At 42.7% G+C, this 10,779-nt stretch overlaps 1 protein-coding gene across 2 annotated transcripts; it reads right to left on the reverse strand.

Annotated features, from left to right (window-relative positions):
• Positions 1 to 953: 953 nt before the first annotated feature.
• Positions 954 to 10,539, reverse strand: LOC131245070 (uncharacterized). 2 transcript variants are annotated; one of them, XM_058244263.1, is made up of 3 exons: positions 9,337 to 10,539; positions 7,326 to 8,394; positions 954 to 1,483 (listed from the first exon to the last, which is right to left on the reverse strand). In XM_058244263.1, exons 1-3 carry the CDS (start codon positions 10,307 to 10,309, stop codon positions 1,303 to 1,305), a joined length of 2,223 nt encoding a protein of 740 aa, XP_058100246.1. In that variant the 5' UTR covers positions 10,310 to 10,539; the 3' UTR covers positions 954 to 1,302. The 2 variants fall into 2 exon arrangements, with proteins under 2 accessions (XP_058100246.1, XP_058100245.1); XM_058244262.1 differs by having other exon boundaries at positions 7,326 to 8,397.
• Between the last annotated feature and the right edge of the window lie 240 nt (positions 10,540 to 10,779).

Here is a 10,779-nt window from a genome sequence, read left to right on the forward strand (position 1 = left end):
GGATCCAAATGATTGAAAAGATTACAATAGGCTAAGAGCCTGGCCAAAGAAAATCAAGAGAGGAGCTTTCATTGAGCAAGAGATCACAGTCGACACCATAGACAACCAACTTGGTGCTCCGAATGCGGATAGCTATTCATACAAGGTCCTAATTCAGAAATATGACAATGATCTACAAAACCACTAAAACCTCTGAATATGCAGGTTGTACTGCCGAATCATCCATTGAAAGATACCATCCCTTAGATGATGTGCCAATATGGCCTGGAGCATTTCACAAATCGTCAATTCTAGCCACAGTTAATCCTCCAGCTGTCCCATTCATTCAATTTCTTTTTCTCTGTTAACATCCTGTTTTGGCCGGTCCACACCAATGTACTAAATCATAGCCACCCCTCAAAGAGGAGGAAATAGGCAATGATTGGCCCAGATTGCCTGTGTTTCTGCTAGGACATCGGCATGCCCCACGTTTCATGGATCCATAACATTCAACTGATGGGCCTGTAGTGGATTGTAAATGCTGCACAGATCTATCCGGTCGGACAATCCTAGACATCAGAAAATTCGCTTGCAAATGGACAGAAGGAAAACAGAGCAAATGGTTCATATGCAACAGCAAAAATTCCATAGATCATATGGCTGGGAGTGTTTTGATGGAATTCGTTGCCCACTCATGACATGTCTCACTCGCCAGATGAGCAACCTGGAGAGCTTTCTCCTACCAAACCTCCGATGGATGCTTGGCCTGAGTGGAGGTGAATCAGGCCCAAGTGTTGTATAACGGAGCACGCTCGAGTCATACAGGTACCACTGTAAGCTTAAGGTGGCACCAAACAGATGTGCAGCCCATGTGATGTATGAAGGCTATCCAACCCATCCATCAGATGTGTCACCTCATATTACCTCCAGATGCCAAAAATCAGATTAATCCAACACTCAAGTGGGCCATAACATGGAACAATGAGAGAGGGGACAATTCTCTACACCCATGCCAATGATTCAAAAAAGAAACTCTCAATTCTCTACACCCATGCCAATGATTCAAAAAAGAAACTCTCAATTCTCTACACCCATGCCAATGATTCAAAAAAGAAAGACATCTATGCAACTTATGTATTATGCACATCTAAGCAGCTGAGAGAGAAGTAAACGTTCAAACATATGCACACAGGAAAACATGGACACACTAGCAGACCTCGAGAGATGGTTGAAAACAGCAAAGTTGTCATTCTCCAAATATTCTTTCCAGCATCATCCCAACTTCCGGCTGCTTTAATTCGACCTCAGACGGCATTTGTATCCTCAAGGGAAGAAGCAATCCTCTTTGTTCTGATAAATCTCAAATAGTTGCCTTGAGTAGTGGGATGCTAGGTGGGAGCAATACTCGACCGCCCCTGGCTCATGCTTCTCTAATTCTTCCACTGACTTGATTAGGGGGCCATGAAGATCCCCATCCATGAGATACTCTGCCAAATCAGAGCCCCTGAAACAAGACCCAATTCTCTGATTTAGCATCTATCAAGGCATGCGGCAGCAAAGAAAAGCCCAATGTGCTAATAGAAACATGAATGCCAGGATCTATAAAACAAAAAATAATGAATGCAAAACCGATTCAAGTTGATTCACTGACGAGCAAAGATCCTACATAAAGCATGTGTTAAGATCAGAAAGTGTTAAAAACATGAGGCATTATACAATGCTAGGCCCCAAGTGAATACTTTGCCCGATTCTAGCATATTTTCGATCTTGCCAAACATTCTGTACAGGTGGGTCACATCTTTAAGGGACCCAACTCATTCATCTGGTTAGCCCCACAAATGACCAAAAATCTCCTCCTTTAATGGCCCATTTGGGTGCACCCTCCTAGGGGCATTTGAGGCATAAATCCCGTTTTGGGCCAATCCAGGTTTTTGGATGTGCATTTGGATGCACTATGCAAACCCTCATTTCATCATCTACTCGACAAAATAGGCTCTAAAATGCTGACTCCATGAAAACCAATCAATAGGTTTGCATCAAGTTGACCAAAAAAGTGATCTTGAAACCCTACAATGCTGAAACACCCTTTTTCGCAAGTGCATCCAAACAGGGCCCTAAACAATCCCAGACAACCAGGTGGCGACCATTTGTCATAGCATATGTACCAGTACTTTAACCATCAATTTGCTGGCCAAATGATCAGACGGATAACCAATTCAGGAGTTTTCACAGCATCACGCATCTAGTGCAGCACCACTTGGATGAATGGTCAAGGAGAGCCCCATCCACACCCAGTCATGACTCCGGACCCAAAAAAAAAACAGGCCACTCGGGGCAAACTTTTTATATTTCCTCTTAAAGCATTGATGTGGGAGTCCTATGATACTGTATTAAAAAGAGAGATGAAGTTAGGCAATACAGTTTTTTCAAGGATAGATTCACGTGATGCAGTTTATAAAGACGGATTTTGAAAAGGCATGTGTGACAAGGCACTCCAATAATTAAAAAATTACCATGAAGGGCATGGGTTGGGCATGTCCAGGTGGATAGCATGAGAAAATCTCTAGTTGTCGTTTTATTTCTTTTTCAGATATTAGTTGTTCGTAATATTCACATAGACTATTTAATCAGAATCCAAATACATTTTCTACATTCCATGATTTATAAAGTAATATTCATTGAAGAAGAATGAACGAAAGTGTTGTTGCCACATGCTTCTCTCTTATCGCACTTTCCTTTGGTATTCGAAGAGCTGCCCATCTTTGTTTTTCCTCCTGGGAGGGCTGCAACCTTCTTCTTTGCAGTCGATAGTTTGGATTACATGGAGAATCAACAGCTTCCTACTGCTCACTACTACAAGATGCTCCTTTCTCTATTTTTTTATGAACCCTTTATGTTTCTTATGCCTCATAGACAAACGAAAGTCTGGTCTTCCTTCCATTTGTATGATTTCTCACCATTTCTTGATCATTTTTATGAAACCGTGCTCTTAAGCCACAATGACTTAAATTGGAAAAGAATCGGATCCCAGCATTCTTCATTTGTATTAAGAACCACTGGACAATGATCCACAATGTCGGGCAGGGAAGGGCTATTTAAGCAGCTCCTGGGTAATCTTCTTCCCATTCTGCTATGATGAGAAATTGGTCTAATCCAAACATTGTTAGACTGTCTTGATTAGTCCAAGTGAACCTGTCTTCGAAACCCTCCCTTCTTTGAAGGTCTAACTACCGTGGTACGAAGCCACACTCATCTCAAATCGCCCTCATCTTCTACTCTCTATATTTATCATCTCCCACAATCATCCCATCTCTAAATTCATCTCTTTTTGCAGTCAATCCTCCTTCTACAACAGATTTGCAGAATCAAGCCTTGCAGGAAGGTTGAAACTTCGGCGGAGCACCGTGCATAAACCAGACATCCGATCGGCGTGAACCTTGGCGTGAAGGTGGATCTCCCCTGGTCGACCAGCACCTAGCTGGCTGATTTCAGATTCGTGGGCCCCACACATGTGCGGTCAGGATCCCACGCACGTGTGTCAGGCCCGGGCCACTGTCCACACGTGTGGATCATCTTGGGTTTGCTTCTCTCTTCTATTTCACTCCTCTCTCACCTTATTTCCCTAACCCTAACCCTAAATAATCCTAAATCCCAAGTTCTATTCCACTTTTGCAAACCCTAAGCTTTCCCGATTTGAAACATGTGAATCCCTTGGATTGGAAAATAATCATTTGCATGTGTGGATGAATCTATTCTCCTTTGAGCATTGTTTGGTCTATAATTTTAATTGATTCAACCCTAACATGTGTAGGCTTAGACCCTCATAGATTCGCCTTGTTGACTACTTGACTTTATGTGGGATGTGGAATTTTTGTGATTGTTTTAAAATTAGTATGATCTAAAGCCTAAAATCTTGCATAACATATTTAATTTTCATGTCCTGCATCAAATTAGTATCAGAGCAGGAGGTCTCGTGTTCGAGACTCCTCACCGGGGGTGATTAATGCAGGGGCATTTTCATGCCGGGCTCGAGTGGGGTCGCCTGCGGGATGCAGGGGCACACTCAGGGTGGGCGGGGCCCACGGAGGAGATCTCGTGTTCGAAACTCCTCACCGGGGGTGATTAATGCGCATTTCAAACCGGGCTCGAGTGGGGTAGCTTGTGGGATGCGGGGACACACTCGGGGTGGGCAGCCCGTGTGAGGCAGTACTCATGTAATTTGGGGCTCACGAGGGGGGTTCGACTGAGGTCTTAACTCATGAGTCATGAGATGTGGGGCCTGGGCTATGAGATAAAAGGATTAATTCGTCATACTCTTCGACCTTTTAGAGCAAGTGGTTAATTGTCCTGCATCAGATCAATTAGCTCATGTCTGTCTACCCATTCAGAGAAGTTCCTCACAGCTTTTGAAATTCTGCACCATCCCAGTTTTTCGAAAGAAAATCGGATAACATTAAAATCCCCCCAGATGCACCATGGCACACTCCACTTAATCCTGATTTTGTTGAGTTCTTCCCACAATTTAGCTCGTAAGTTCTGAGAGTATGATCCATATAACGAAGTTAGAACCCATTTGAAACCCAACCCCCCAAAAAAAACTGCCAATTTCCACCTCTGTTTTCCCATCCACTCCCATTCCATCTTTCAAATAATAATAATCCACTCCCATTCCACCTGTAGCCCCATAAGAGTTGACTGCCCATTCTGCACTGCTGTAACCCCATATTGAGTGCAAAGGAGATAAATTCTTCTTTTTCTTTTTTTCACCAACCATAGATAAATTCATAGGTCAGAAAATTTGTTTCTTCTAATGTTACAATTTGGGCTTTTTGTCTGCTGCATTTCTCCTTGATTATAGCCTTTTTTCTTCAAGCACCCCAAACCCCTCTCATTCCAAAACATGGTCTTCATTGGATCTTGTATTCTCCTCCTTGCCCTTGTGATCAAATGACCATCACATTGTTCCTTGACCTCTGTTTTCTTCAGCATCTTGCCCTTTTCTCATAATTGACAGACTCTTTCAATCTGTTTAATTATCGCTTGTCTTTATCCTTCCTATTACAGAATCTCTAGCTAAACAAATTTACAGTGTGTTCTTCCCTAGCTTTCATAAGATCGTGTATTGTCTGATGTTCTTCCTCATATTCCCTCATGGAGACACCTAGTGTTTTTCTCACATCCGTAAATTCCTCCAGTGCTTGCTAATTTATGGAATTTTGCATTGCTAGCTGTTGTTGCCCCTATGAAACCCTTCTCGATAGCAGTATATCTTACATCTGCTTCTCACTTGTTCCATTTGATCTGGTTCCTGCTGCATAATAACGTGCCACTGCTAACTCCTTTTTTTCCTCCATCCCTGTAAAACCATCCTGAATAGGTGGATCTTATCTGACCTTCCTCAACTTCCTTTCCATTATCCATCTGGCTAGGGGAATAGTGATAAGGGACCAGTCACCAGCAGCACCTCAGCTCCTGAAGCTATCCTGTTTGGCTTAATCTTTCCATGCTCTGGTGTGGGATCTGGGCTCTGTTCCACCATTGGGCCTGCTACAGCCCTTGACTCTGCACATTCCTTCTCAGACTCTGATTCTAAGATGCTCGTTTCTCCACCATTTTTCATGTCCAAATTACATGTCCATACATCTATCTCACACCTACTGTTGATGACTGACCATCATTTTCACTACAACCATAGCCTAAACCACAAAAAAGTCCACACCAAATGCAATGGAGAGAAAGGGAAAAAAAAAAAGCTTGCAAGTGTAATAACTGTTAACAAGTAATACGAATGTTTGGGTTTGAATTCAAATTTACTGTGGATTTTTATCTGCACACCGTCCAGTAGAACTTATCAGTCCAATGGAGACATGAAGCCTAATGATTCCCATTGACATGATCTTTTCTCATCACTTACAAAGAATTTGTGAGAGGGCAGTTTTATCAAGAACTAGCCCATCAAAATTGCTTAGGAATCTGTATGATATTCTGTTCTGCACATGTTCTTTGCAAGGTGAAGATTCCATGCAAGGGGATTATACTTTGATCCAGCCAAGAGCCAATTTACAATGACAAATCTTCACAATGTGGATCATAGCCATTGGACTTTCTTCACAGAAATGTTCTCTTTTTTCTAATAATTGTTGGTCTGGAATCTTGTTAAACAAAAAAATAAAGAAAAGAAAAGCAAAAAGGAAGATGAAGTTGTTTATCTCCAGCAAGGTTGATAGTGACTTGTAAAAAACTATACAATTGGCATATTTTCTTTTTTTTCATGTCAACAACTGGAAAAATATATCTGACAATGGCAGTTATAGTCGCATGACATATATTTTTCTTCATGCATGAAAGTTACTCTGTTTGCCCTTTTTTCCCCCCCTGTTTTTTCACACATTGGCAGAAACAATTCAAAACAAAGCCAATGCAAAGTTTTTCTTCTTCTTCTTTTTTTTTTTTTATTTATTTTTTTTTTTTTTTTTGGGGGGGGGGGGGGGGGGGGGGGTGATATTGTAGTGCAGGGGCATTTTCACACTGGGCTCGAGTGAGGTCGCCTGTTGGATGCAGGGGCACACTCGGGGTGAGTGACCCATGCGATTTGGGGCCCACGGGGAGGTCTCGTGTTCGAGACTCCTTACCAGGGGTGATTAATGCGCATTTCACACCGGGCTCAAGTGGGGTAGCTCGTGGGATGCGGGGACACACTCGGGGTAGGAGGCCCATATGATTTGGGGCCCACGAAGGGGGTTCGGCCGAGGTCCTAACCCATGAGATGTGAGGCCTGGGCTATGAGATAAAGGGATTAATTCGTCATACTCTAACAGTTCGAGCTTTTAGAGCAAGTGGTTAATTGTCCTGCATCAAATTGGTATCAAAGCGGGAGGTCTCGTGTTCGAGACTCCTCACCAAGGGTGATTAATGCAGGGGCATTTTCACACTGGGCTTGAGTGGGGTCGCCTGTTGGATGCAGGGGCACACTCGGGGTGGTTGAACCATGCGATTTGGGGCCCACGGGGGAGGTCTCGTGTTCGAGACTCCTTACGAGGGGTGATTAATATGCATTTCACACGGGCTCGAGTGGGGTAGCTCGTGGGATGCGGGGACACACTCGAGGTGGGCGGCCCATGTGATTTGGGGCCCACGAAGGGGGTTCGGCCGAGGTTCTAACCCATGAGATGTGGGGCCTGGGCTATGAGATAAAGGGATTAATTCGCCATACTCTAACAGTTCGAGCTTTTAGAGCAAGTGGTTAATTGTCCTGCATCATATTAGCATAAACAATTAAAAACAAAGCCAATGCAAAGTTATTTCTAGCAATGACAATATATAAAAGAGCAGTGTTCTATGCTTACTTTAGCACATCAAACTTGTTGAACCCACGGTTTTTGACATATGATGACCCTTGTACTGATTTCTCCTCAGATGTTTGCCGACGATAGATGGCACAGACAGCCCTCATACAGAGCACAGGATCCTTAGAAAATGAAGAAAGCATGTCTGCCTCGTATTCCCATTTTGAGGATTCTTTGCCCCTGCGCATCCTTACAATAAATCCACCTAAACCTTCATCTTCACCATCTGACTCAGCATCTTCCACCTCATCTTCTTTGACATTTTTAGAGGCCGTTTTTTCTGGCATCCTATATGAAGTCTCGATTGTCCCCAAAATCAAATTCCCAGTCCTTGGGGATAGTTTTTGCCCTGCCAAGTAATCTACAGAAGTTCTTTTTGTCCCACATTTTGTTTCTTCGCATTGTCGTAATGGAACCAAATGCCTCCTTGGAGTGGTTATTGATTCTTCAACACAGTCACTGCCAGAAGAGAAGCTTAGAGCTGCACAAGACTGATTCATGGGAGATTTTGATGGTTTTTCAGTACTATCACACAACTCTGCAAGTTTCTTCCACTTACGCTTGCAAATGGGGATATTATCATCCTCCTCACTCTCATCATCACTGGTTATTACTTTTGAAGAGTGTTTTCTTTTAGTTGTAAAGGATGGTGTAAAACTCTCCTTGCAACTACTATCATTTTCTAAAGCTGCACTCTCACTTCCCTGGTCAGAATACTTCCTCTTTGAACTCTTTTGGAGACTTCTTTCCATCTGATTATCCAGAGCTTTTCCTGAAAGGCATTTAGATGGAACTTGAGTTTTTTCAATACACTCAACATTAAAGTTTGATGCAGGTATGGCTTCCATTTCATCATCACTATCAACAATCAACACAACCTCCCTTCCTGACACCAATTCCGTACCCCTCACCACTGTTGGGGCCACCCTTCCATCAGAGCTCCCATCTTTGGGTGACACCTGCTTTCTAACTCGACTGCCATTCCCTTCTTTGGTTACTAAACAGTCAGCGATACTATCAACTTGAACATGTATGAAAGGCTCAGATGGCACGCTGATAAAAGGTGGGTCTGCTGTATGAGAAAATTAATCAGAAAATTCATTTGAGACAACAAGGGCAATGTTCTTGTTCAGTCATATAATATCCAACATCCATAAACAAGTGCTCACATTTATGCATGCGAACAACTTTAATCTCCAGAGTATATGGCCACCCATGTGCAGGTATGTAGGCACTGTACACCTGGCATACTCAGCCAAATCCAAACTGTTCAAATAGAGGCACACACTGTAGATGTTTCATAACAAAAAACAATAACAATAAAGGGTCAGTGCAACTGTTCGATTGGTGGAAAAACATGGATGCTTAAAATGAAAAATAGCAGGCAGCCCAAGTTCAACAGCAAATATCCACCCACGAGATGTTAGGATCATCCCACATTAGGGACAATGCCCCATGTACAGTAGGCCCAATCTTTGGATGATTTAGATTATGGTACAAGCATCCCACGCGTACAGTGCAATGTGTATGGGCATGAATGGTCATCTTCTGCCAGCTTATCACATAACTCCTCTGTATACATGTAGAAACATACATTGACAGATATAACACACCCGCAACATCAGGACTGTGATTTATGGGTCCCACGAGAATGAGCCATAACCAAGGAAAACACAAAGGAGATGACCCTATTCTTCTGATCAAAATACTTTTGGCTTGGATGTAAGCAGTTGGCTTTTCAACTGTCATTATTAGGTTGTCATTGGACAGTTAGGATCATGTGACTCGTGCAATTTTAGCAGCCATCCAAGTGGGACCAACAAATTGGAAAGTCAATTTGAGATTCGTAAGTCAATCTTAACAAAGGAGATGTGCACAAGAATCATCCATGATGCTCCACCCAAGTATGATACAGTTGCTATTATGAAAATGCAAATTTGTATAGGAAGAGTTTCTCTATCAAATATAACACTCCAATATTTCTAAAAAAATTGCAGTTGAAGTGTTATACCTGCAACATGAATAACACCTTTCTCTCTAACTGGAGAATGGCGAGCACAGCCAACATCAGCAGACGCATGAATTATTTCACCAGAATTCAACATTTTCCCTTCAAATTTCATATGGGCCAAAAGCATGGAATCTGAACTTCCCTTTCCATCATTCGCCCCATTTTGACTCCTAACAGAGTTACATGGTTCCTTCTTCCCCTTCTCTTCAGAACAAACTACATCTAAAAACTCTATCGATTCCACTGTCATCTTTTCTTGTGCAGTGCCACGCAAAACCAAGTTCTCTCCTTCTAACTGCAAAACCCTTGCTTCCAATTCCCTACACCGCCTCTTGTAATCCTCCATCTCATTCTCTGCTCTCTGTTTTCCACTCTCCAAATCCCTGTTCTCTACTTTGAGTTGAATGAACTTCTCATGAACCTCCTTTTCCTTCTTATTGGTCTCCTTCAAACTAGCAATCATTTCTTCATGCCTCTGTTCCTTTTCACACATGAGCTTGTGATCTTCTTCCAGACGTGTAATCAGCTCTTTGAGCTTTTGGCACGTTCTCCTGTACTTCTCAAGCTCCTCTTCAATGGCAAGCTTCACAGATTCCATCTCCCCTAACTTCTTAACAAGCAAAACATACCGTTCTTCTGCCTCTCTTGTACTTTTCTCAAGATCCACTTCTGCTTTCCGATTCCTCTCTTCCAGCTCCACGCAACGGCTCCTATACGATTCCAACTCCTCCAAACTCTCACGTTTCTCTTGAAACTCGAGCTCCAGTTCCTTCAAATTTCTCTCCATCTCCTCCTTTTCAGTCACCAGCTTCCCTTCTCGCAATCTCAGCATACTTTCGACCTTCACGAAAACATCCGCCCGGAAAGAGGATTTCAGGAAAGAAATCACATCTGAGATGCTGCAATCCTTTATCTCCTCAAAATCAATCTCCGGAAACACGTCCAAAACTTCGGATTTCCCAGGCCCTTTCATCTTCTCTTCCTCCAGAGAAACCCTAGAATTCAGAAACGAAAATCCCTAGTGCGTACATTTTCTGCAAACCCTGACAAAGAAATGGCCTTGAGAGGAGATTAAAACCTAGTTCCGTACAACAGCATGTGAGGTAAGAGGAGTAATAACAAATAAGTTCAAGGGCATTTACGAAACAGGGAGAAATAGAGAGTGAAGGAGGAGATATTGCAGAGCGAAAAAGCAAAAAGAAAAAAGAAAAAACCTAAGTCGGAATCTCTGTATCTCTCTATATTCGGGCGCTGCGAAGCTGAGATGGACAGCTGCATGCGGCGAGAGAACGTCTCCGAAAGGAGATGAATGACGCTTTTGGAGGGAGAGAAGGAGAAAACTTTTGATACTCTGGCAGACTATGATAGCTGATACGCAGTCACTTGAAATTTGCATACGACGCTTGGATTAAGCCGTGAAAATTATGTTAGATAATGTAGTTA

Source organism: Magnolia sinica, chromosome 5, assembly GCF_029962835.1.
Source record: "Magnolia sinica isolate HGM2019 chromosome 5, MsV1, whole genome shotgun sequence".
Lineage (NCBI taxonomy): Eukaryota > Viridiplantae > Streptophyta > Magnoliopsida > Magnoliales > Magnoliaceae > Magnolia > Magnolia sinica.

Bases quoted from the DNA above. Each gene is read 5' to 3' on its own strand.
- LOC131245070 (XM_058244262.1), bottom strand. From the start codon at position 10,309: ATGAAAGGGCCTGGGAAATCCGAAGTTTTGGACGTGTTTCCGGAGATT. The intron at 8,398-9,336 runs GTATAACACTTC...TTTCTCATACAG, and splicing joins AGGTGTTATTCATGTTGCAG to CAGACCCACCTTTTATCAGC. The intron at 1,484-7,325 runs GTAAGCATAGAA...GTCTTGTTTCAG, and splicing joins AACAAGTTTGATGTGCTAAA to GGGCTCTGATTTGGCAGAGT.